Source organism: Neolamprologus brichardi, chromosome 1, assembly GCF_056152115.1.
Source record: "Neolamprologus brichardi isolate AB-2024 chromosome 1, ASM5615211v1, whole genome shotgun sequence".
Lineage (NCBI taxonomy): Eukaryota > Metazoa > Chordata > Actinopteri > Cichliformes > Cichlidae > Neolamprologus > Neolamprologus brichardi.
In genome coordinates this window covers 19,651,955-19,679,302 of record NC_142104.1, presented here as the reverse complement: position 1 = coordinate 19,679,302, position 27,348 = coordinate 19,651,955, and the positions used below count along the sequence as shown (strand labels likewise).

Sequence of the window (27,348 nt, the reverse complement as noted above, 5' to 3'; positions counted from 1 at the left end):
AGCACCGAGACACAGAGGATAGTGTGGGATCACACATCAAGCTGGAGATATTCACCTTAAGTACATCAGAGCTGTTTCCTGAGAACAACCCGCTAAGGTGGACGGCTTTTTCCTTTATACTCTTTGCATGAAACTCTCTAACCTGTTGTGTCTGAGCTTTTTTCTGCAGGATGGCAAAAGAAAAGTCATCAGTTCATCCACCAACCCTTTTTGTGTGCGCAGGCAAAATTAGGCAGACTAATAAATGCTTAATAAGCACTGCGCACGTAAGTGATGACAGACCTTTCTATCGTCTTCTCAACGAGAAGCAGGATTCGACAGCTAAGTGTCTATTGTCAAGAGGAGAACAAAGATGTCGCTGTTTGAAAAGCCGCCCTATTATATTAATTTCACACCTGAGTTGATGTAATTACTCTAACTGTACGGGAACAGAAAACCGGGATAGTCACACAGTCCTGGCAGAGAAATGAGAGACTAGTATATGAGTTCAGCCAAAGTCATGAATGAAAAGGACAATTACTCATTTTCAGATTAGATTAAAATAATGATGTAATTTATCTCAACATTAATAACACAGGTGTGGGTAAAATATCTGAAGCCAGCAGCTTAAAGGAACATTTTCACATAGCGGCTGACCTATATTTGAAAATACACGTCCAAAGCAGTCAGATTGGGCATTAAACAATCTCTAATCAGTCAGTTCCATCGTATAAAGTCTGTATGATGTCTGAACAAGAGGCGACACTTAAACCAATCAACATGTAAATAAGGAAAACATCACACAGTTTCTGTGGCTGATTCTCTTGACATTAGTCAGAGTTTATGTGTTGAAATAGCGTCATTGTTTTTACAATCTCAAAATCAGAGGAGTGTCAGTGGACCATTCATGTCAGTCTAGAGCTGGAGCCAGAAGGGGGTTAGCTTAGCTTAGCATAAACAGTGGAATGAGGAAAAAAAACATATCGTGAATTCATATCCTGTTTATTTATTTATATCGCACCAATTCACACCAGTCGGCTGGAGAATCTCACATTATTGGAGAAAAATCCCAACAATCAAGCAACTCCTCTATGAGCAAGCACTTTGCAACAGTGGGAACAAAAACCTCCCACAGAACAGCTGTAAGTTCTAATATCTTCCTGACTCTTGCTAAAGAAATAAATCTGAGAGATTGTGTCTGTTGGCAGTCCAACAAAAAAACAAACTGAGTTGCATGTTTCTACCCCTGCGCTCACTGTTTATGCTAAGCTAAGTTAGCGATCTTCTGACTCCAGTCATGGACAGATTTGAGAGTGGTAATAATTTGATAGCTAGTTAGCAACAGTCTGATAGCTCTAAAAAAATATGGATTTCAAAACTTTTGTAAGGGATCATAAAAAAGACTAAATTAAAGGCCAAAAACTTCCAACAACGCTAAATATAGATAAGCTAAGTTAGCAAAGGAGAAAAGTGCTCCTAATTTAAAACTAAGCAACATCTACAAAAAAAGGACACTTCACTCAGATTATAATAATTTACCAGTCTATTATTTCTTTCTGCCACCACCTGAAATAGCTCAAAGTTACCTTTAATAAGTACATGCATTATTTTTCTTCCCGTACTTAAAGGAAAGTGCATTCAAAACTAAAATATTCCTTTGCACTTTAATTTCTACATTAAATTACTTGATATTAGATTGATATGTCACTGATACCTTTGTAATGCAGAATGGAGTCGGTGCAGGAAATGGTAAATGGTCTGTATTTGTATAGCGCTTAGCGGAAACCCATTTGCAGCTTGTGACTGCAGATTTGCGAATAATCAGTGTGTCTGTTTCAGTTTGTGCCAGGTCTATAAGACTACTCTTGCAAATTTTTGTCAGGCTGGATAATAAAGGGGCTGACTTCACCATCAGACTGCATATTACACGAGCCTAAATGTATAATCAGAACATGATATATAATCAACATTCACTCCTTTTTGGGAAACGCAGCAATCACAGTGATTTAGAAAGAGGACAGAATGAAAAAACAGACATAAAACAAGAGTTACAGAAATAAAAGAAGAGGCACTGTTCACCTCAGAGATGTGTTCGTCCACCTCCTTGAGACGATGGAGGACTCTTGTCATGAAATGGACTGCTGACTGGCAGGAGGGAGGAGAAACAGGGGGCTCTGCACCCTCCAGCTGAGGCTTCGTCTCAGCATGCGCTAGATCGACATGTCTGAGCTTCACTACAGAAAATGGATGTGGGGGCTGAAGCTGGGGCTGGGGTTTGGGCAGAGTCTTTGGAGGCAGGCGGACTAACTGTTGTGCTGCTTTTCTGATACTGACTTCAAACTGAAAGGGACAATGAACATGTGAGTTCTTATAACTCGTCACTAAGCAAACAAACAACGAATCCTTTGTTTTTTTGTGCATCCACTCAGAGATCAGATACTGTAAAAAGCCATACGGATAATTTCAACCCATTAACTAAAAATAATCAGCCATTTTAAAGCACAGCACTAGTTTTCACATTGATTTCCTGCCCCCTTGGCAGACATTAGTCATGCTAGCACAGTATGAAAATCAGCCCGCATAGGTAATATATCAATATGGGCCTGTTGGCTTTATGTTTTCCCAGAGTTATGTAACCATCTCGTGGTCATGCATGTGTAAGAAGAACCTGTTTTTAAAGAAGATTTATTTGGGGGGATGGTCAAGAATTGGAAAACCAGCCTGACATCTGAGACTGCAAGTCAGCAACCGAAGACTCAACGTGAATGAAAGAATTTATGACATTGCTGACTTTTGCTTTTTGCTGGTTTTCCAACAGCTCAGCTAATGAATGCAATGCTTTGACTTCAGCAGTGGCTGAATAGGACACGATGTTTTTTTTTAATCTCATTGGTTACGACTATTCGCAAACATAATAAGCAGCCATCTTAGAATGTAAGTTAATGTATGTGAAATTCCAAAAAATGTTCAAGTGACTTTAAAATTTTAAGTTTTTCTATCAAAGAGTTCTTGTTTGTCCACAAACTGCTTCATCCTGAGCCTGTTCAGTGACTATCTGTAATACAGGCGTGGATCTTATATTTATATAATGTGAGATTCTGAATAAATAAATAAATATCAAATGTGAAAATTAAATAAAGCTTGAATTTAAAGCTAACTGCAAAGCAAGCATGGTTTACTTTATTTAAGTAACAAACAGATGTCTAATTGTGTATTTTAAATTTTGAGATTTCAGTTTTGTGCCAGCTTCACTGAGGGTGCGTGTGCAACGTGATTGCAGTCAAGCATGAAGGCATTTAGCTGGTTTCTGGAGTAAAATTAGGGACTGTGTCAGTCAGACCCAAAGAAAGCAAAACCACAAGTATGGCCTTTTAAAGATCCCCAAAAACCTCTATTTTGGAAGAATTCTGCTAGAGCCTTATACAATAGTTACATCTGTTACTAAAATCCACTACATGAAGTACATATATTGGACATGCTGTAATTTTATAGGTTTTAAACACTTTTTTCAGATGCATTTGGTTTGTCTAATTTGTGCAGTTCTGGACTACCTGTGTCACAGGAGAAGGTTTGGGTGGGACCGGAGGTCTGAGTTTAACGGGCAGACCGTCAGTGAGGTCGAGAGTACGGAGGAATGAGGACTCCTCCGAGTCTGACTGTGATTTTGCAGAGGGTTAGTAAAAAGAACAGAAACAGAAACATATGAGTAGATTAAATACCAGCAGCAAAATCAGACAAGAGAAGATTTTGAAGCACTAGCAAAAAGGAAAGTTTTGTCAGATTAAAACCACAATCCACTGTCTGAATCGAGCTCATAACTGGGGAAATTTAAATCATATTTATAATCCATGAAATAAAAAGCCAAATTCTGTGGCGATTTTACCATTTCTGACCTGTTGTTTAGATAAATGTAGTGCATACAGTACTTAGTACTCAGGAAATACAATAAAATCTACATACGATTGCGAGACATATTGGTGTATAGTTTCTACCTGTGTTTTGCGGATGGTGTAGTTCGGTTTATTTTCAAACTTGGCCAACAACTGCGTAGCCATAGAGCGCACTTTATTTTCCTTTGGATCCGGCCTGTCTCGTACTGTGGAGCCATTACTGGCCAAGTTAGTGGCCTAAAGAGAGACAGACAAAACTTACTGCATAAAAAAACCTGCAAAATGATCAACTATGCACTTGCAAATTATATGCTAACAAACCTCCTCCAAATAGAACTTCCGCCTTCTTTTGTAAATGGGGTCTGTACCGTCTAGCTTCTTCTCTTCCTAAAAACAAAGAGCAAGGAAAAAAATCTGAATATATGACAGTCATGATTAATCAATAACAAGCAGGAATAAAGCAAACGGAAGGAACAAACAAAAAAACTTGCACTCAGTGCGCTGAACTTGAACACTTCTGCGCAGAGTTACCTTTGGCACCCGTTTCCTGGTCAGTGCAAAATTGAGCACATTATTATTACTTTTGACTTCCTTCGACGGATAATCTTCATTGTTTTCATCCACTCCTCTGGAACCTGCAGAATAACACATGACTGTATTAACAGCTTCACATTTTTCAACCGTGAACAGCCAGTAACGTCACATTATTGTGAAATTCCCTTACAGATCACAGAATATGTAAGTGGTTTGGGAGAAAAGAGGAGAGCTCCTGTTCATTTCCCTGAAACAGTGAAGCTGAAGTAAGAAGTTGGGGGTTAAATATTCCAAAAGAGTTAAGGCAGAAATTTTAAAAGCACTTCTGTTGAGACAGACAGCTGCATGCTGTTGAGATTCTCAGACTTCGCAACCTCGCAGTGCTGGTGCAGATACACATTCCTTTCATACCATTACACTTGATTAACAGGATGGAACAACAAGCGAATTTTTTCACAGAAAATCCAAAGGAATGTAAAACCTTCAACGCCGATGGAATTTGGTGTAAAAGATAAGGAATAAAAACAAAACAGAGGGAGAAATATTACGAATACCAGGCTTCAGTGGCTATAACTAACAACACAGAATAATAGAGCAGGGCACCTGATGCAGGTAGAGGCGTTCCACGGAAGAGCTCGTAGAACTTGGACAGGTAGTTGATCATCTTGGTTTTATCCAGCTCCTCTTTACTCAACTCCTTCGCAGATGTGAATGGACGAATCCCAAATTCCCGCTCACTGATGTCAAATGCCAGCTGGAGGTTTGCAACGTGGTCCTCGTCGTTTAATGAGTCAAAATCTCTGATGGAGGCAAAAACAGTCACACTGAGTATTAAATAGTATAAATATATTATGTTTTTTTATTGTAATTTAACACAAGTTGTCAGAGTTTTTTGACTGTTTTGCTTTTGTCTGGTACTGGTTTACATTTTCCCAAATCACTCCTCAACAAACACATAAAAACTTGTTTCTAAAATAATGGTATTACATTGACTTACAGTCAGTGGCCACTTCATTAGGTACATCTGTTTAACTGCTTGGTAATTGAGATAAGCAGCCAATCACACGACTAAATTTAGACACAGTCAAGGTGACCTGATGAAGTTCTAACTAGGAATCATATTATGGACACAAGGTGATTTAAGTGACTTTAAATGTGGGCTGTTTGTTGGTACCAGACAGGCTGATCTGAGTAATTTAGAAACCGTTTTGGGATTTTCCCAAAAAAACATCTCTATGGTTTACAGAGAATGGCCTGAAAAGAGAAAATTTGTGAAAATAACTTGTTGACACTGGAGGAAAATGGTCAGAATACTGATCTGAGCTAACAGAAGGCCAACAGTAACTCAAAATAAGCACTTCTTATAACAAAAGGTATGCAGAAGAGCATCCCTGAATGCACATGAAGCAGATGATCACAACAGGTGCTTACTCCTGTCATCTAAGAACAGGAAACTGAGGCTCCAACTCACATGGGCTCACCAAAATATTATTATATTATTTAAGATGCACTGCGGACATGTATGGTGTGTAAGTGACATTCTTTAATCACTCAGAAACACATTTTTATTTCCAACACAGCCAAAGAACCACTTTCCTCCAATGCAGGAGAAAATAGCAGCCAGTAGCCTCTAATGGGGGAAACGGCATCTTTATGTCGTCACCTAAGTGGACAGTGTGCAGACGACTTCAGAAGTAATGAAGTAATGTAAAGACAAGAGCGGTAACCTAGCAGCAGAGCACACAAACTCTGGCATTATTCGCTAAGTGCTCAGGCTCACTTTTTTCTGCCTTTCTCTTCTGTGAACCTGCTCTGTCTGCTGTCTGCTCTGCTGACAGTCATGCATATGGAAAAGAGGAAAGGGGAAAAATGCCAGTGGTTCCTGGAAACTTACAGGACCAGATGAAATTGTGGTGGCATGTGGCAAGGTATGAAGGCACTAATTAAGGGGTTAGAGGATAAAATTAGAGTTACTAAATCCATGCTGTGAAAAGCAGTCTGATCTGAAACGTGGCAAAGAATGAAAGTATGGCTTTTGTTCTTTGTTCTTGATTAGCTGTTTTTCTCCACAGCTCTGAATCGATAGAGAAAAAAGCTTGGGGTTTTTTTTTAGAATTAAATACAAGTCAATAGTAATTCTGTTGGACACACATTGCTATGGGTACTGGAGCAGCTAGTATTTATTTAATTTGGCTTGACATGTATGAAATTTACACAGCTGCACACTCCTGTGAGCACCCAGCTAGTTCGGGGACAGCTGTGCATGAAGTATTTTTACCCATCTATCAGTACAAGTTTTAAGGAGGTAGAGAGCAGATAAACACACATATAGATCAGTGCCTTTCACTGCATACCAAGCATATTTAGCACTCCATTATAAGATGTGAATTTCCTCACAAATAGTTGTTTTTGAAGAGCTCATGAAGTTCATCTTCTCAGGAAAACAGATAACGCTCATGTGAATACATGCATGCTACGACTATGTTAACACAACTGGTTTGGGATCAGTTTGTGGCTCTGCAGGTTGATATTATCTGACAGATGATACGTACATCAGCTGAGGCTTGAATCTGTGGATGAGGGCACAGAGGGCGATACCATTTTTCCAAGAAGACGTCAGGTCTGTGATTATCACATTCCTGTAGCCCTCCGTCTGCTTCTGGCACCAAGTGAGAAGCCTCGCTGGTCTGACCTCTGAGTCTGCCACAGAAGCACAAAAAAGACGATTTTTTTAAAAAAATGATCAAATTCTTAAAAAGCAGTCAAAAGAAGGCAGGCTGTGTTAGAAGAAAGTTTCGGTGGTTATGATGTCAGATATGATGTCACGACGACAAACCAACAAATAGTGTGCTGTTACATAAAGTGGCAAGAAGATGTTTAGAGTGGGTGCTGGGGTTTGTACACAAACCTGTAGAAACAAGTATGTGCTTGCTCATAAGAGCGAATGACTGACTACAGTGGCTTTACTCAAACACACAGAGTAGTGCGAGAATAATCAGACTAAACAGAATATAACAGAATTCTGGAACCAATGTTTACTTTTGGCTTCGGGTTTCAAAATTTTGTCATTGATTTTTTTTTTTTAATGTTTAAACGCAGGGTTTGTTTTATGGACGTGACATTGAGTTTTGTTGATATTGGAGAGGGATGTGCGTGTGTTTGACTGTTTCTTTCATAGCTCGGCAGCTCTTCTTTCAAAGTTTCCTCTCTTCAATGAACCCACATGTAAAAACAAACCTCATATCGTGACTTATTCCCTAAACTGAAGTTAATTCTGGCGACTTACTACTTCTGTTAGAAGGGAAGGAACTGAATGGAGGAGATTTAGGCTACAATGCTATTAGTTATAGTATTAGTGAATAACTGGAGATGACTCAGTGGCATTCAATTCCTTTAACCCTTACCTCGTCTGGAGAGATTGACAGGCCGTCGTATGGTAGCAGCACGCTCGAGAGAGCAGGGGTTAAGCTGTCCGCTAATGTACAAATGACGCACCTGAAACAGAAAGGCAAAGAAAAAGCTGTTGGAACTGAGATATTAGTATTAGTATTTAAATGATCCATTGACAGATTTGCTGCCATCTCACCTGGTGAGGCCTGACGCAGGTAGAGTTGAGGTTGGGGTATCGAGTTGCTGGGTCTAGGGTGTACTGCTCAAAGTTTTTGGCAATGTTTTCAGGGGTTGTCTGTGGTAGTAGTCGGTAAATGCTCTCCCTGTACGAAGACAAGAGGCATTACTGCATCACTTTAATGCCAGTGTGTCAAACCTAAGGCCCAGGGGCAAGGATCAGTCCCCTTCAAGAAGGCCAACAGGACAGTTTTGGAAAATGTGAAGGAGGATATAAACTTTTAACTGTATTTTCATAAGTTTTATAGCTTTTCCTGCTGATAAAGACCGAAGTAAATAAGTAATAGATAAACATTTAAATAACAACTTTTTTTCACTTGGTTCAAAAATAATTAACAGAAATATTCCATTTTATAATTACAGGAAACTCTACACAATGAGCTAGCAGAGTTTTTTTCTGTAATGTTACACACAAATAAATAACAATAATGCATTTTTTTCTTACAATTAAATTTTTTTTATTATTATTAAGCCCAAAGCATTTCTTTATCATGTAGAAAAACTGACATGTACTGCTAAAGTTGCACTTCTTATATTAAAATATTAAATTAATTTAGTTAAATTAAATGTGTAGTTAAATTTCTTTACACTGAGAGAAAGGTGAGTTCCACTGCTCCGGCCCACTAAAGATCAAAGTGGGCTGTTCATGGCCCACAAAGTAAAATGAGTTTGACATGCTGATTATGTGAACAATGTGTTTGAGTAGCACTGATTTATAGGAGGCGCTCACTAATGCCCAACATAAAGTGTGGGTACCTCTCTGCCAGCACTTCGAGGACCGGCTGACCCTGCGCCCAGCTCTTTACCATCCAGGCCGTGTCGAAGGCAGCCAGGAAGCCTCTGGCGCAGCCTGTTCCCATTGGCCAGAAGGGCTACACAGCAACACACAACAAGTTTGCCAGTTATTGTTAGAGACATCGTCCCGTGGCTTTTAGTCTGTTTGACATACTTCTTCTCTTGGTCATCGGGGGATATACAAAAAAAGGAGACAAGCTTTTTGGATTCCAGGATTGAGGATGAGGTCATAGAAGTTGAAATAATGGAAAAATAAAGTCATGCTTAAGCAAACCGCAAACATGAAGTGTTAGGGGGTGATTATGTTTTCTGAGGGCAGATTTCCTTTTACAGAGAGACTGCTTACACAATAAAAAATAAAAGTGATGGGAAACCAAAGAAATTAGAAAAATGTGGCTCAATTAGAGAAAAGTTTGGTCTTGTCTGGAATTTGGGATGTCTTTAGTATTTCTGTTGTTGTTATGTTTTACCCTGTCATGTCACATACCAAAGCATTGACTATCCAAGTTTGAATATCTTACACACTTTCCTAAAAAAGCTCAGGTTGCCCATGTCTCTAAATAGATTCCTAAAATGTCCCTGTGTGCTTCTGGACCACCACCATTGTCTCAGAGCACAACAATTCTGCTCCCTTAGTGATTCCAGACAACATCACCATCAAGTTTGAGACAGAGCAAACTGTAAACGACCTCTTTCTACCCGGTCTTCTGCCCACAGCAATTGGATAGAGGAATTTAAATATCCATGCCATGAATGCCGGATTCTGCTACTTGCTGTCTTACCTCAAGCAGACTGTCGCCAACCAGTGCTACCAGCAACTGGTGTCCAAATCTCTCCCTGACCAGAGCAGCGTTCTCAGAGGCGTACATGTTAGTGAAGTCAAACATTGCTACATCTGGCTGCCCGCAATGGTTCATGGCAAAGTCCAGTGTGGGAAGTTGGTAGTTTGTGCCAAAGTCAGCAGCCTCTCGGGCGTAGCACAAAAGAGCTTCCTGGTTGACGTTTTCACCACTCATCAGCATCTCTGTGTCTGAGTAATCCTGTCGGACCGAAGCAGTCAGAACAACCACAATGAATTTGTGTGCAAAAGCGAAACAAAAGCTCTCTGTTTATGAAAGAAATCAGCGGAAGACAGTGAATAAAGAAAAGTAAGTAAGTAAAACTGATGAGCACAGATTTATAAATGATAAAGTCAAATCGTTCTGAATTGAAATCTCTAAAGCATCAAGTTCTGCCAACATCTGTCTGCATCTGTTAGCTTCTTCTGAATCCAGTGCTTAGGGCTAACAAATTACAATACAATGAATTTAACACATGAACGACACAGTCTTAGAAATAAACAAAAGATTTGACGATTTCAAATGTATTGTATTTATTTCATGATATTAATTCTTGGAATAAGAAACCTGAACTGAAAATTGCCTGTAATATTCTTTATTTTTAAAATATAAGATAAATAATAATAATACTAAAAATAAAAAAAACAGACAGCATGAAATAAGATTACAGCAGATCTGTGGAGCTAGTGTATTTTGCTCACGTTGATGACGACTCCCTTGTCCAGCAGGCTTTGTTTCTTGGCAGTCATGACAAAGTAATGTGTGTTGTCCTTGTAGTACACAATGTTCTCCAGATCAATACCTGTGACAAATGACAAGTTTGCGTTACGGCTACAATTCATAAAAATCACCAACAAGCTTTTTTCGCAGAGATGAAAGCTTGAACTCGCTTTTGTATGCTGAAAGGGGTTTAAATAAATGGTTTCTTCACACACCAGTGTCTCTTTCTGATGAACAGACTTCTTATTTTTTATTGCTGGAGGCTCAGAATGATCACAGTGAAAATAATGAAAACAGTCGCTGCATTCTTGATATTTTTTCAGGTATTGAGAACACTGCGCAAAATATCCCTGAAACTTTTAGTAAATTTGAAGATTTTAGATCTGATTTTTGCTGCATTTGGTCTGTAGTGACTTAGTGGTCTCACAGAGAAGTTTAATCTAAACAGCTTGGTTTTCATCTAACAGATAATTGTGGCTGATCCTATTGGATCCATTATTATGTGTGATATTTAAGACTCGTCCACTGTTGAAAAAAAATTGTAATGCAAAAATTGGATGATGTAACATGCATTTTCTTTAATTGCATGTGTTTCACCAAATATTTAACATGCTTTTAAAATGTGAAACTGTCGCAGTTTGACAAACGCCGTTCTCCTGCCAAATCCAGAATCGTCCATCTGATTACCAGGCAGAGAAGTGTGATTTGCAGCTCCAGAGAACACGTCTCCACTGCTGTCCAGTGGCAGCAGGCTTTACACCACAGTAACCGCCACTCTGCATTGTGTTTGGTAATGTAAGGCTTGGATGCAGCTGCTCAGCCATGAAAACCCATTCCATGAAGCTCTGTAGGCACTGTCCTAGAGGTAATCTGAAGCCCACATGAAGTTTGTAGGTCTGCAGAAAGTTGGTAACCTCTGTTGACCCTACTCTGTGGGTTCATAACTGAGTTGCTGTCGTTCTCAATCACTTCCACTTTGTTACAATACCACTAACAGTTGACTTATATTTAGTAATGAATTCCTCACTAAATTCACTGACAATAACAACATAGTGTAACACCCAGTTTGTAATCTTACTATAATACGCTAAATCTCTTTCTGTCTGTTTGCTTGCCCACAGACTCCTCCTACACTATCAGGAGTCGAGCAACCAAAATTGGCACACGGGTACATCTTAGGCGCCTGAGGGCTTTTCTCTGTCACATATCATTATGTCATCATGTTGCCTAGCAACCATCTACCAACAAAATGACTCATTTGTTGTGTTAATGCCTATAACCTATAACACCTTGTGGAAGCATAACATTGTTTTTATTTCCCAATCATAACATCACAAAATCAACACAAAAATTTCAATATGGATGATATGACATCATTATGTTACCTAGCAACTACCCACCAAGGGGATAAAAATCATATACCAAACAACAATAAAGCATTGGTGATACTGGACTCAAGACAATTCAGCATCAGATACTGACTAACTAGACATTTATTCAAATTTAAGCCTCTGAAATTGCCAGGTTTAATGAGTCTTATTGCACTCCCTTCCCACCTGTCTCTTCTTTGAGGTCAAGAAAGAACTTCTGGTTGAAGATGAAAGCCACTCCACTGATCTCTTCTACTTTGGCCTCTGCGGTGGTGTTCCTGTTGATGAAGTTGGCTGTGATGGCGATTGCCAGTTTACCCCTGAACTCCTTCCTTTTGAAACCTGGGAGAATGGAAAAAATAAAGATGGAAGAGAAAAAGACATGGGGATGGTAATTTTCACAAGCAAACAAAGGCCTATCAGCCTTTCCAGAGGAAATCTAGCAGTAAACCACAACTGCAAGGAAGTCATTTTAGGATAAGAGGCAGCTTGCCAAGGTGATTCTTTTTAGCGACAAGGAAACAAAAAGCTATGTGCTGTAAAAATCCCGAAGAAGTAAACTGTCAAACGTATCATCAAATTAGCCTTCAGAACCAAAAGTATGTGGCATTCCTTTATTTTATTAACAATGTATTCAAGGTGTAAAAATTCAAGTTCAAAAATAGTTTTAAAAGTATCTTTGTGGAATCTAATTAAATCTTTTAAATATAAAAGTAGCAGAATAGCTCTGCTGATGACTGCCAATGTCAGATCTTTTGAACAGAAATGGACACAGGAAACAAAAAAAATAAAAACATCATGCATTCTTCAGTCCCATAACCAAAACAACTCAAATTAAGGTTCAACATTTTACTGGCAAATCAAACTATTTTCTTTTCCAACCTGTAAATGAAAGACTCACAACTATGAGTGTGTGAAGGCTACGATGGGGGAATCAAGTGGTTCCATATAACAAAGTGATGTGTGCAATAGTGACGGTACAGAAGTGATGCTCTGAGCATGTGCTGCAGCCTCTCTGCACTGTCACTGTTAAATGTCATCCGTCACTTCACTGCTCGTTTCCAAAACCAGCAACAACAAACGGAGAGCATTTTGCTCTATGTTACCGTAGCTAAGACACAAAAGCAAGCTCACTGCAGGGAAAAATTATTTCCCCCAGGAGTCTTCATAATTGGGGAATGAGCTAAACGTTTTGTTCTGCCCCAGAATGCCCTTTTTAGGAATAAGCATTTGTTGCGAATTGGTCGTTAGATGACAGCATTTTTAAAAGAGAGGAGACGGATGGAGATGGGATGATGGAACCGATCCAGGGGGAAAGCATCAGCTGCTGCGCTGAGCCCCAGCTCTGCTCTATTTATGTACAGAGCTTTGGCTGTTTTGTGTGCAGCCGGTCCCACTGGGAGAGATCAATGGCTCCGTGCAAGTGCAAGTTTGCAAAAGGTGGGTTTCATTTATAGCATTGTAATAATGTGCCTCAAGTTTATTTAAAGTGAGAGCCCAGAAAAAGTCTGGAGGAATGTAAGGGCTGTAAAGTGCACAATAGGTCTGCTATTAAACTATTTTTGAGCAATTTCTTAGTCACAACAGGTTCATCAGGTCTAAAAGTACAGTACATTCTTGAGGCATCTATACTCTTCATCACTTTTGTTTGGCGTCTTCTCACCTTCCAGGGTATTTCTGCGTCCGTCAGCCCCCACCACCACATCAAACTCAAAGTTAGCCACGGGGTGATCAGCAGGTTGGATTGCAGCCCTCCACCCAACCCCTGAAAGACAGAGTAAAACTGAGAGGGCCGAAAAGCCACATAATATAAATCCTAGGACAATAGCATTTCATTCTTATTTGAATATTCCACCACAGAACAATAACACATGCCATGGGGAATGTTACATGATAAGAACACCTTTTCTTCCTGGATCACTCCGCCGCCTGCCGTGCTTGTGCAACTCTAAAGTCATCAGCATAGAGTGAATGAGAGGGAGTATGTACGCTTCAGCGCTGTTGCTCTAAGTCTGTTCTCTCTTTGGCAGCAACAAAAGGAAAATAGAGCTTTATGATGAGCAGGAAAGTAAGAGACTCAAAGCATAAGGTCATCTGCACCTGGCCTGCAGACCATCAGCATAATTAAAGTCTGAAGTACTCTTTCAACTTTATTATGACCCATTTTAAGCGTGCAAGTGGGAGCTACAGAAGTGTGAGACCAGCACAGGAACAGCTTGGCAGGTTGTGCAATATCATCATGTGGAAAATGCATTCCATGATGTCAAAGGCACGGCTAAGTCTGTCGCAGCAGAGCACGAAACACAAGTTTGTGTCTAAATTTAGGCCAGGCTCTTCTTGTTATCACTGCATTGATATTACAGCTGGAGGAACAGCACAATAGCATGTTCGCTATTTTCTTCTTCAGAGCTTATAGGGAAATGCAGGATGTGAGGGTCAGGTAGTCATTTACGAAGCAACGCTCAGTTGCCATTAAGTTGGGGAAAAAAAGGAAAGTGATACTTTTATTCTCACTGCTTTTTAATACATGAAGTCCTCCTGTATCAGATATGCATTTGAGCAAAATAACCGTTGCTGACCTCATCCAAATATGATAGCAAAGTACTTCAATGCCAATGTTTATCTCGTGTTTACCGGTGGCTGTCAAGGAAATTAAATACTGCAGGATGAAAAGTCTTTCGCTGTCTAACCAGCCTTGAATATGAGCCGAAGCTGCAGAGCGGGAGGATTACTACAAATCCTCCAGGAAGCTCCACAGTATAGATCTCTAAAGAAACGTCTTCATTGAGCTTAACACATTGTTAAAAATCTCAACTTCATCTTATTAAAACACCAAGCTGTACAATTTCAGCCTTTTAAATCTCCCCAAATCTTGCGGCTAATAAACAAACTGTCAGCGAGTGAAGACAAACTCGCTGTTAATCTGTTGTTTGGACATGAAACCGACCTTCATTTTCCTGAGGTTCCAACAGGTTGACAAACTCCACATTGATGTGAAACTCCACGGCAACAATCAGGGCAACCTTCAGCAGGATCAACTGCAGCTGCTGAATGCCTGCAAGACAGATTCAGATTAATGTTTGGACACAGATGTAAGCCTGCCAGTTTTTACACCATCTTGAGAGGAAACAGCTCATTGTTTAAAATTTTGAAAGCTTTATACAAAAGGAACGTTGAGGTCATGGATTGCTTCTTTTGTACAATTGAGTTTTATACAAATGATTAAAATTAAAGCTGCACCGACTGACTGACCAGCGACCACTATTGTCAGATTTCTCACTGGCCACCGGCCAATCAGACTCACGTGTCCCTTTTATGCATGCGCAACACACATGCAGTGGTGAGGAAAACACTCAGAACCACACACTAACATGTCGTCAGCATGGAAGCTCTTTATGAGTAAAAACACAAAACTCCTCAAAGTAAACTGCGAGGTGACCACAGACTCTTACAGACTCTTACAGACTCTTGAATCACCCTCACCTGGCTGAACACGGACATTTTAAAAAATTTTAGTCCTTAAATGAGCTTTGGCTCATTTAAGGACTAAAAAAGCCTGTCTGGATCACAATCACACGGCTTCTTTTTTGCATGATTCCTGAAAGTGTTCCTGAACCCATGCAGTGATTTCCATGACAGGATCCTGCCTGTTTTTTAATGCTGTGCCACCTGAGGACCTGAAGATCACAGGCATACTAGTTTTCACAGGCATCCAGTACCCTTGTGCACAGAAATTTCTCCAGACTCTTTAAAACTTTTGGTAATATTATGTATGTACAGCACCTTAATGTCAATTTTTTTGCAGCATAAAGCACTTTAAGGTTGGAGTTAATAATTTGTGACAACAGGTCAAAGAAAAGCAAAGGCCAGTTTAGTTTCAGATACTCACTGATGTGGTCGATGGCTCCGGCACAGAATTTTCCATAGAACTTTTTGGCCCCCAGTCCCCGCAGGTCATGAATGGTATAGGGCCAAAGATGGAGCACGTTGTTCCTGGAAAAAGAGTCCCTCTTTTCAATCACCACCACTTTAGCACCCAGTAGGGCAAGTTCAATGGCAGTCCGCAGGCCGCAGGGACCTCCACCGATGATGAGGCACTAAATAAGAGGGAATGACAAATTGACCTCATTAGCAACACAAGGAACCAAGCAAAAATCTCAGTCTTTGTACAATATTAATAGCAGAAGGCTGAGAGTTTTCTTGCAGAGTCCCAGATGAAAAATAGTTCACAGCCAACTTGTTTATAACATGCCAAGGAGCATTATGACATCTGCATAGATCACGATAGAGAGTACCATTTCACTGCACCACTGGACCATTTAGAGGCTGAGTGTCTTACTTAAAGACCCTTAAGGAAGACTGGGATTGACTCAGAGAATTATTGTGTCTTAGGATAACTTCCGCAGACCACCCGGTGTGCGTGAGGATTGTTAATAAAACACATTAAACGTGAGAGAGACAGATTATCGGTGCCCGAAGTGGTGCATTTGTCAAGAACTTCCCAAAAATGGATATTTGCGAACAACTTCCACCCACCTAAAGCAACCTTTGCATATCTATCTCGTTATTCATGCACCAGCCTCACCCAAAAATGCATGAAGTTAGTTCACTGAGGTTACTGCGTCTGTCTGAGAATGTGCGGTTCAAACATGACATCATTCCTTGAGTGATAGATGAAAGAAGTGACGCATGTGTGCTGGCAAACTCTCCTTTCCTTATGAGCACATTAAGAGGCTTTACAGAGAACTGTGCAGAGAGAAGATGTGTCTCAATTCTTTTGAGATTTAATCCAGAGGCAAGCTCCGACTCCTGCTGGGTGCAACAAGGTGGACTGTCTCCTGTCTCAATAGCCTCACCACATTTTAAATGCTAAAAATATCTTTTCTTTCACTTTTCTTGGAAGGTTTGCCACTTATCCAACACAAAGATCTATAGCAGCTCACTCCCTGCCATCCTGAGTCTCCAACAACTACACAACCAGAAAGAGTGAGGAGGGTTAATATGTATCAGCTCTGTGAGACAATCCGACATTATGACCTAATCGACTTCTTTCCCTGCACCAAAAACAAGCAGCTGGGTTTTCATCACTCAGCGCTGTCTCTCGCATTGAGCAGCTGAGCACCAGGTGTGATGTAAAACACAATGTTGAACCATGAGTTGCCCGAGGTTATAAGAATGAGGTATTCTCAGGTGTGAAGCACAAACAGGTGGTGGAAGCATTGCCTGGACAAGCCTACTGGCAAGGTTTTCCTCAACAAAGAGGAAGTTAAGCGAACCAGCTATTTTCACAGCCAGACCGAGATCGAGGATGCTAAAAAAAATGTAAAAATTAAAATAAAAAAAAACATGATGTCGCAGCAGAGCAGCACTAAATCGGTTTATTCAGATGTATCGTCACAGTGTGTGCAATTTTCCTAAACTCACATCACCGCTTTGATCTCTCCAGCAATAATTACCAAAGATGTGCCCTTTGTTTGACCACTTTTCCATTCGCTCATATATTTTTCCAGATATGAGGTTTTTCCTGAGGGCCAGCTCCACATCTGCCGAGTCAGGACAAACGCTTCCTTTCAGCTTCCCACCTGTGACCTCATTCTCATCCCAGCCCTGACATCTGTCTCCCGCCTTATCACCGAGCCCAGTTGGTCTGGTGATAAACTCACAGTTTGGTGTGAACGCACAGCATAGCCAAGAGGCCTCTGCTCTGTCATCGGGAGAGAATCAGGAGGTTATTTATTCATCTTCACATTATATTGTCAACTCGTTTTTATAGGATCAAAACAGTAGGAAATAGCAATCACAGAGCAAAAGTTAGTGTTTTCATTTTGTGCATTTTGCAAAACTCAATTCACGTCATCATCATATTTAACCTCCAGAGACTTGACCTCTCATTTGGTATTTTTTTCATTTCTATCTGCGATTGTTTGGAACTGATAAGTAAAAACTACGAATTTCTTTTATACACAAAGTATTATGTCCTCATATGGGGACAATAGGCTTATTTTACAGCATAACACAATAAAGTCACTATTGTTTACAAAGCCTCAAACACTTTATTGAGCAGTACAAAAGGTGAGGTGCCAAAAAGGCTAAATGTAATCTTGATAGATGAGGACACAGGACTCAGGAGGTTAAGGAAACATTTACATTTCTAAGATAAAGCAACTTCCAGCTGCTCCATCACTCACAGTGGCTCACCACAACAGATAGTGACAAATGTTTGACTTGACAGATTTTTTTTCTTTTTTTTAAATGCAACCCCAAAGGGATCTGTGTCTCCTCCTGGGGATCTTTCACTCCTTAGGCAAATCTGTAACCCACTACACTACGGAGCCACCAGCATTTTGAGAAATCTGCATCATCAGTGCAAGTTCTTTTCCCCAAACCCTTGAAAATTGCACAATACATTTTAACTAATAATTCTTGAGCTATAAGTTGCAAAAAAAAAAGCCAAATATATAAAAAATTATAGAAACGAAAACTCAAAAATAAAACTGATTTTTTTTATTTGTCAGAAGTTAAAACAGGAAAAGAAACATAATTTTTTGGCAGTTATCTCATAGTTGAGGTTTTATAGGGTTAAAACCAGCCACACAGTTTTTGCATATTGAAACGAATGACCTCTTAAGGTAAACCCACACAAACAAACCCTGAACCGTTACGCTGCATTACCGCTCTTACTGGTAAGGCTGTTTGGTCTGAGCACAACATGCCAAAAGATTTACAGTTGCTCCTTTTATTAGGGGAAAAGCAGATTAATGAAAGTCACCTGAAGATAATACAGGCACGCGTTGGAGTTTTGGACCTCTAGCAGCATTTTATATTTTGTGACTTTTTAGTGTCACAGTCACAGAAGAATTTTGTATTGCTGTTGTCCATCTGACCATCCCTTTATTGGGAGCAGGATTTCTCACAAACAAACTTGAAAGTTTTTGTTTGTTTGTTTTAAATGTGGCACAAACATTTACTTGGACTCGAGTATTAACTAATTTGATTTTGTTGGTCAAAATTTATGGTCAATTTGACCTCTCAAAGTGCAATAATTCCCATGCTCATGACAAAATACCACATTGATGCATACAGGTAATAACATAAAACAAGGAAGCATAAAGGGAGATAATTACAAAGTGCAATTTGACTGTTTGAAGCAGACATACAAAAGCGAGGCGGTGACTCTGGTTTTGTTTATTTTCCTGCGTGCGCTCACAGACAATGCAAAACTCATGTAAAAGAAGAAAAAGAAACATGTAAAGGTTTCCAGGTGATTTCTCTGATGTGCAGGTGATGCTAATGCGCTGGCAGAGTCATGCAGGCTCATGTATACGCACAATGCAGTTTGGAACGTAAAACTGGAACTGAAGAGAAGCTACAAGACAAAACTCCTAAATGCATTTAAATCAGGTGTAATTATAAAAAAAGATCTGTGAGGTGCACTGAAAATGTCTTTGTCTATATTAGGGTGTCAAACTTGAGGCCCGGGGGCCCGAATTGGCCTGCCGAAGACTACAATCTGGCCCACTGGACAGCATTGGAAAATGTGAAGAAGGGCATGAATTTTGGACTTTTAACAGTATTTTCATAGGTTGTACAGCTTTTCCTGCTGATAACAACCTCCTGCACAGCCATTCATACTGTACCAAAGTAGTTAAGTAACAGATAAACAATTGCTTTGGTCTACAGCTACATTGATTCCACAGTTTAAAATACGATGAGCTACCAGAACTTCTTACCCTTTAAGTCAGGCTGACATATTTCATTTACCACAGCTGGATTTCTTTAGCATGTAGATAAACTGAGTCATAAATTTGAAATTGCACTTCTTTTTCTTATATTGAGATATCACAGGGATTAAATGTGTACTTAAATTTCTTGACAATGACAGAAAACGGAGTTTTGCTGATCTGGCCCACTTAAGATCACAGTGAGCCGTATGCAGCCCACGATGTAAAATGACTTTGACATCACTCGTCTTTATTATGTAAAGATTCATTCTGTTGTAGGCAGTAAAACTTCACGAAAAAGACACAAGCTACAGCCACATGTCACCTCAGCCAGCTGTGTCCGGTAATAAAACCCAGATGACATTACATCCTTTTCAAAAAAGTTACTGCTACAGCAGCAATAAGAAGACGAAGAGGTGCTGAGTGATATCACATCTGTCAGTGTTAAAGAGCTGAGCTGTCATAAAAATGACTCGTTACCTCGCGGTTCTCAGAGGAGACGCTTTTAATCACGTAACGGCAGACCGCCTGGCCCGTGAGTAATTAAAACATTGTGCACGTGTACCCGGCTCATTAAATCTCTGGCATTTGCACAATCACAAATTCACAAATCCAAATTCACTACGCACCACTCACTGGCTAAGCGTCTACATTTTATAACACAACTCTGTGGATTGTCAGAATTAACAGCTTTGGCTCAGAAGTTTAAGGGTCACACTTTCTTCAAAAAATATTTTTTCCTTCTTATTACCTGTTTGGGCGCCGGCTTAAATCAGGCAGAACGAGTAAAACCGGGCTCACATTTTAAAAACACATTTTCAATAATAACGCGGGCCTGGCTCCAACCCTTTGAGACGAGCCCAATTTTAGTAACGCTGGGGCCAAATAATCACAGTTGCTGACTGATGCTGTCTGCTTCTCTGGGAAATAAAAAAAAGCTCTCTCAATCTGAGCGCTGCTGATGGCTGCAAGGTAATCACACTCCTCCGGGTTTTTCTACTTTCCGTCATCACCTTTACTGCCCCCACGCCCGCATACACAGGATACTGTACACACACCCTTTTTTATGGCTCTTTTGTCCCTTTTGCAAGTTGTTTTTCATCATGCAGTTCAAGACTACCCCCTGAATAGCGCTCTTATTGCGCGTTTAATCTGCTGTCTGAATAGGACTGAATCTTTACATGACAGTCAAAAAAAGCAACACACAGCTGTCTTCTTGGTTTCCCCCTTGTCTTTAATAGTAATAAAATGCAAATGCATGCAATTTATATTTTTTTCTGCTGGCTGATCTGTCTTTGTGAAAATTTCAGGATGTATTTATTCCAGTTTTGTCATATAACACCTGTCTGCAGCAGAAAGCATTTCCTGCCCCGTCTGTTGAGAGCTGTTAAAGGAGTGAAAGAGTAACTGTCTGGGCAAGTAGAGGTTAAAATAAAGACTACTTGAGCTATGGCACTCTGTAGAGCACTTTAGCGGGGTCTCAGTGAGACTGCCCCTGAACTGAGGTACAATTAAAAAGGAGTCATGTGAGACAAAACCATAAAGATACTTCCTAAATCATAAAACATCAACTTTAATGATGCATGAACCAAGCTTTGTGATCATTTTTAGACTTTCAGGCCAATCAACACATTGTTAGCTTTCTGCGCATACCGAGAATAAACTGAAAGATGCATGCTTGAGATAGAAACCCCATCAGACTAAACATTTTCCCAGCTTTACTGTTTTTAACCAGCTTTATTTCAGCCACTAAACTCAAAAGCAAAGCTTAGAGTCAAAATATGAGAGCTGGCTGCTGAAAGGTTTTGTCAAGCAAATAAAAACGGTGTGAAAAAGATGACGTCTATAGTTGTTTCTTCTATAAAAAACCCCAACAAAACAGCTGCTGTCATGCAGTAGACTCTACAGTCTGGGGTAAAGGATCCTTGAAACCACTAACAAGGAGACTTTTTAAAAATAGCAACATGGCCACAGAAACAACACATCAACAGAACTGTCCTAAACCAGATTAGAAACGCCTCTTGTCCTTCTGAAGCTAGAGAATACATGGTTTTAACTGACTTTTAAATAGATGTGATAGAGACAAGACAAGAACAGGAAATTTGGGGGAAAAGACCAGGGGAATGAACTGCAGCATAGGGAGGCCCTCTGGGAGTGTTATGAACACTAATCGCTCAGCCATCAGGTCACTCCAGGAAATAATCAAAGAATTTATGGGGCTGTGGAGAGCAGTTGATAAATATAAACAGAATATATCATGTCAACACCTCATATGACTTTTTTGCAGTGTGTACAGTAGATGCACAAAGATGTAATCAAACCAACCTTAGTGCCCGCACAGGCTTGGCCTTTTCTGTACTCCTTATGGGACATCCTCTTGTCGAGCTTACTCCAAAGCGCTTTTGCTTTCCAGGAAGTAACCTTTGCCTTCAGACTGTTGTAGAAGGTGCTGTGCTCTGCGGGGTCGAGGTTCTGGCATCTGCAGAGGACGTTAAAGGCCTGAAGGGCTCCTTTGCAGGTCGAGGCCTGAATGAAGTTCTCAAACAGCTTCCCTACATTGTCCCTCTCCTCCTCTGTCTCTCCCATCTTCCCTGCTGCAGTAGATGGTCTGGTGTACGGAGGCGCCTGCTTAGTTCAGCGGTCTCTGCCAGATGTGGCTACACCCTCAGCTTGGCCCGCACCATCATGCCCCGTCTGAGGAGGCAAGACACATAAGAGCCTGACGTCATCTTATGGCAAAGAGTCTCTCATAGGTTGCTTTAGGCAAATGACGTTTTTCCCTATTCTGTTATTAGAATGACTAAACTAAGAATTTTCCTTATGTTACATCGAGCTCTTTTAAGGGTTTGTAAACTAAAACGCTGAAGTATTTTAAGGTAGGTTGACAACACAGCTGGATTCTATCTACTGCATGACTCCGGCTTACCATAACGAATTGCTTTAAATTACAGGACAGTCAGTACCACTCCACACTAAGTCAACAGGCATTTTGAAACACAGTAAGCTTACACCCACATCAACAAGATAAAATTTCAAGCACATAGGGGGATTTGAGACAAACACTAGAGAGAAAACCGAGCACAGAAGTAGAATGAGCCAGTCTGTCAACATCGGGCAGCTGTTGGAGCATATTTACTACTCGTGCTTTATAGAGGCATAACCATGGGAGCCTGTAAATTGAGGTCTTTGTGGTTTTGTGTAGTACGTCCTGGTACAACAAAGAGTCAAACTTTTCAGCAGCTTCAAGTGTGTTTGACAGCTTTGCAATGAAGAAAAGTTTCAATTTTACACAAGAACATCGACATGAAAATAATGTAACATGCAACTAAAACTGTAGCATGTTTTTGACTGGGATTCATTTTGATACAAGAATAAAGAAAATATTTCCATCATAGCCAGTTTTAAATTGAGTAACTAGCTTTTATATATCAAACACCAATGAAGCCCATCATGGGCTCCATTCCCTAAAATAATAACACAATAAAGTGAAGGTGCAGCGATTTGTTAAAACATGTCAACATAAATATAGCATATCAGGTGAGAAACAGAGTTTAAATAATTGTAACAATCTGGATTATTTGGTGTGACTATCTTTAGATGGCTGCCGTTCCCTAAGACTGGTTCTGCCAGAGTCTTCTTCCTTGTTACTCATGGTTGTTGGGGGCATCTCTGCAGTATTGTAGGGTCTAAACCTTACATTATGAAGCACTTTGAGCCAACTGTTGTTGCGATTTGGCATTATATATTTGTTCTCTGTCTGATGATCCCACACTGCTTCAGTAATGTTGGGGTCCGGGTTGTGGGGAGGCCAATCTATGACTGATAGTGTTCCATTGTGTGTTTTTCTATTTGGGTTTGCTTTTACTGTATTGGCACTGTTTTTGGGATCCACCTTTGCCAATAAGTTGTTTTCCCGATGTTACTGCATGGTGGATCAATATCTGATGGTGTGTTCGTAATTCCATCAATTTTGACAATATTCCCAGCACCACTGGCTGAAATCCAGCCACAAACATGACAGAGCATCCATCAGGTGTTATAGATGGTTGTGAACACTCACTGTTGGACCTCTTGCGTGACCTCCCATCTGATCAGACTTTTTCCCTATTTCTTTAGGGCATGGCTTTCAAATACAGTTCATCTGCTGTGGATAGCTTTTAGGCCTGTCACTTCTTCTTTTATCCTCCATTTTTCCAGTTTCCTCGAAAACTATGAAAGACCTTCTGTAATCCAGGAGAACTATTGTTCAAAGCTGCTTAAAAAATAATAATACAAAGTCTGGTTCCTTGGAAACAAATTATAGAGAAATGAGGGGCGGCTCAAGACTTTTGCATAATACTTTATTTATCTTGGTATTTTTCACTCCACTAAAAAACCAGACAGTGTTTTTGGAAGGAAGAAAGAGGTCCTTGAAATTCACTGTAAGGAAACGTTAGACTAACATAGGCTGATAGATGTGATTAGGTATGCACGCTTTATAGCCCACCTTGTACTCAGATATTTGTATTCATTATGCGCCTGCGTGTGAAAGTAATTGTTACTAACACATGCTCTTGTCATCGCAGAGCTGAACTGACAGAACAAAAAAAACTTCACTTCTCTCTTTCTTCCAAACAACCATCAAGCATTTTGAAAAGCACGCCACAAAAGTCTGTGCCAGGGGTTCAACATCAAAGCGAAATGTGAAAAATGTCTGCATTAAGCATGTGTGGGCTAACGTGGGTGGAGACCACAGCTTCCGTGAGTTTTGGGCGAAGTCTGCCTTTGGTATTTTAATGTCTAATGGAGGGACATAGGCATGGTTTGAAAAGAGGTCAGTCTACAAGTGCAAGACTTGGCCAGAGCTGAAGAATAACACAGTCTTACTATCAAATCCACCGGCCCACGTGCCTACATGAGCGCGACTGTCGTAGGGAGCTTAAGTCAGAAACTAAATTAAAAGAATAAATAAAAAACAACAACAAGCAACCAGTGAAATTTACTCACATTCAACGACCATTGAACCCTGGGTCAGGACAGTTTTGATTGTGTTTTGAATGTGGTGAGATTTTGAATGTTGCTACCACAGCAACAACAGTGTCCCCAGGCTAAAATTAACATATTCATTTGCAAAAGATCCTGTTTGGCCCTGTGTTTGCATCCTGTTTTGCTGCTCCTGTCGGTGTTGTTTTACACTTTAGAAACCGGCTGGGAAAGGGAACATTATCAAACCAATTGAAAAGAGGTATACCATTGTGTGTGCTTCAAAAAGCTCCTGTCCTGTCAGTAAATCTCATAGACCTCTGAGGCCTTCACAGCAAACATCCAGCCTCACTCAGTGAGCTGGCATTCCTTTGCCACGTGGCTAGAAGAGCCCTGAACTGCTCCATCAGCATGAGTTCAACACTCACACTGCTAGCCCTCTGGCTTCACCAGCCACAACTCGCAGGACCACCTCCACAGATTTTTGGGAAATCTACTCTTAATTGTCAACAACTGACAAGCAAGAACTATGATGAGCGTGATTAATGATACACAAGCTTTAATCCTACATGCATGGCAGGAGACTGTGATTGGAATATTGTTGTATATTCATGGGTTTTTTTAAGGTTGTGTAATGTCTTCCATTGCCTGTATTTAGTCATTTTCTTTGACATTTGCATTAAAATAATCTTTTGGGCTGCTAAGTTATACCACAAAATGAACAAAAGAAACTTCCATTGTCATCACTATTGTCTGTTGCTGTATTTTCTCTATGCAATGACATCATTTTACTCTAAACTTTGGTGAGTGTTCAATAAGCTCTCATGCCCTTGGTGGACGGCTCAGTCAAAGAGATGTTTACTGCATTTATGTATTCACATTACAGTCTAAGCAAAGTGGTAAAACAGGCACCCTTATTGGAAACATCTGCTATAGGAGCCTGCGAGGACTAATGAAAAGGTACTACTTACTGTCTTCAGAGCCAAGTCGATGCTCAACACTCTAACTGCATTGTCTCTGGCAGAGTCCTATGACTTCACCATCCCTGCCTGACAGAATGGAAAGTCACTTGTGGGCCGACACAGTGAATCCGCAAAGCAGCTGTAAAAAATATAACTAATGACAGATGAAGCAGACTGAACGCACATGCACACACACCATACACGTCTTATGTCTAACCATATAATGCTTAATAGGATTGGAGATTTTGATTGCATGTAGGTTTAAGTTTCCTGTGTGTTTAGAAAGGAGTATAATTAAGTGAAACTACCTTAGTCCTGAGAAGTGATTAATTGTAAAGAGGCTGGTTTTTATATAGAAATAGCTTTGGTTTGTTTGCTTTAATTATCAATCCAGGAAGTACTAATATCTGATAAATTGTCAGTGATGTCACAGTACTTTGTGCAATCATTTTGTTGTAAAAAAAAAAGAAAGAAACAAAACTCCTGAACAAGTAATGCTTGTTTGGAACAGTGGGCAAGAGAAAGGCTCTTTTCTCTTAAAAAAGAACTTGTAAGCACAGCTTAGGTTTGCAAAGTTGCATCTGAACAAACCACAAGACTTCTGGAAGAATCTCCTTTGGTGAGACAAGACCAAAGTGAAGATGTTTGACCATAATGCCCAGCACCACATCTGGGAAAAACCAAACACAGCATATCAGCACAAACACCTCATACCAACTGTCAACCAAAGTGGTGGAGGGGCGATGATTTAGGCTTTTTTTGTTTTGTTTTTTTGCAGCCACAGGACCTTAGAGTTATTGAGCCCACCCTGACCTCCTCTATATAACAACTTGTTCGAGAATCAAATGTAAGACTAACAGTAAGCTTGGCCTAAACTAGGTCATGCAAGAGGACAATGATCCCAAGCACACGGCTCTCATGTTGGGTCACTGGAGCAGGTAGCTCTCCAAATTTGATTTGGCAGATTCTTGTAAAGAAAAGTGGGACAAAATTCCTCCACAACAAATTGACAGAATGACACAATCCTACAGAAAATGATTACTTTAGGTTCTTGATGCTAAATGTGGTTTTTCAAGCTCCTGAATCATGCGATGTACTTTGTTTTTCACAGTACTGTGAGAACATTTTATCTCATTCCTGCGTACGGATGAGCATGCAACTGAGTGTCCTACATATAAAATGAAAGCACTGACGTGTCTTTGAGAGACACCGCCAGGTATCAGTTTTCAGTATGATAAAGGAGGAATCTTAGGAATGTGAAAGCGTACCTGCAACACCTACACAACAAAAATCTTTAAATCTTTAAACATGTCCTCCTACACTACTCTATAAGATATATACTTTCTTTGTCTGTGGCCCTCAGGAACATGTTAATTTGTTACTAGCAAAGCCAGAAATCATTTTTTAAAAAGAGGCATAAACAAAACATTTTGTACACTATGTAGTATGGCCTTTGTATACCTGTGTATCTGGAAAAGGAAAAATGGCACCAGAGACGGGGGGAAAAAAGCAACAACGATTCATTTACTTGTGACTTTATGGTGTCAGTCTGTTTGTTTTTTCATTATTATTCAGTTAAATCAATTTTCTCTCTAAATTTTCATAGATATGGTGTTCACACTGGCCACTATTTTCCCTACTGGCAACCCTTTTTCTTTACTTTAAGTCAGTTGACTTCTGTTTGCTTTGGCTTCATTGATTTGATGAGTCTGCTTAGTTGAACTAGCAGTTTAAATGATCTGCATGTTGATGTTATAGACTTTGGGTGGATGTGTATATACCACATGAGGTAAATGAACAAAGAAGGAAAGGAAAACAAATGTTCAAAACCACCATGAGAAAACTACAAGGCTTCTAACATAAATCCTTTCAACTAAACAAAAATGTGAATACAAAACTAATAATAATGTTGCGCAAAATAAGTAAATAAATAAAAACACCGGCCCACT

At 40.0% G+C, this 27,348-nt stretch overlaps 1 protein-coding gene across 9 annotated transcripts in view; it reads right to left on the bottom strand.

Annotated features, from left to right (window-relative positions):
- Window positions 1–27,348, bottom strand: part of mical2a (microtubule associated monooxygenase, calponin and LIM domain containing 2a) — a 39,472-nt gene that overhangs the window by 6,027 nt on the left and 6,097 nt on the right. For 6 of the 9 annotated variants that reach the window (XM_035913698.2, XM_006780145.3, XM_006780147.3 and 3 more), the window contains exons 2-19: window positions 21,801–22,169; window positions 15,644–15,851; window positions 14,702–14,809; window positions 13,418–13,519; window positions 11,941–12,096; window positions 10,366–10,466; window positions 9,608–9,865; window positions 8,787–8,902; window positions 7,990–8,116; window positions 7,808–7,898; window positions 6,956–7,103; window positions 5,007–5,203; window positions 4,401–4,504; window positions 4,191–4,256; window positions 3,972–4,106; window positions 3,531–3,635; window positions 2,059–2,319; window positions 56–163 (exon numbers count right to left, since the gene is read on the bottom strand). In XM_035913698.2, coding sequence (XP_035769591.1) covers window positions 56–163; window positions 2,059–2,319; window positions 3,531–3,635; window positions 3,972–4,106; window positions 4,191–4,256; window positions 4,401–4,504; window positions 5,007–5,203; window positions 6,956–7,103; window positions 7,808–7,898; window positions 7,990–8,116; window positions 8,787–8,902; window positions 9,608–9,865; window positions 10,366–10,466; window positions 11,941–12,096; window positions 13,418–13,519; window positions 14,702–14,809; window positions 15,644–15,851; window positions 21,801–22,061 — 2,652 coding nt within the window. In that variant the 5' untranslated portion in view covers window positions 22,062–22,169. The remainder of the gene's footprint in view (window positions 1–55; window positions 164–2,058; window positions 2,320–3,530; window positions 3,636–3,971; window positions 4,107–4,190; window positions 4,257–4,400; window positions 4,505–5,006; window positions 5,204–6,955; window positions 7,104–7,807; window positions 7,899–7,989; window positions 8,117–8,786; window positions 8,903–9,607; window positions 9,866–10,365; window positions 10,467–11,940; window positions 12,097–13,417; window positions 13,520–14,701; window positions 14,810–15,643; window positions 15,852–21,800; window positions 22,170–27,348) is intronic. The other 3 variants (XM_006780148.3, XM_006780149.3, XM_006780150.3) reach the window with 3 other exon arrangements.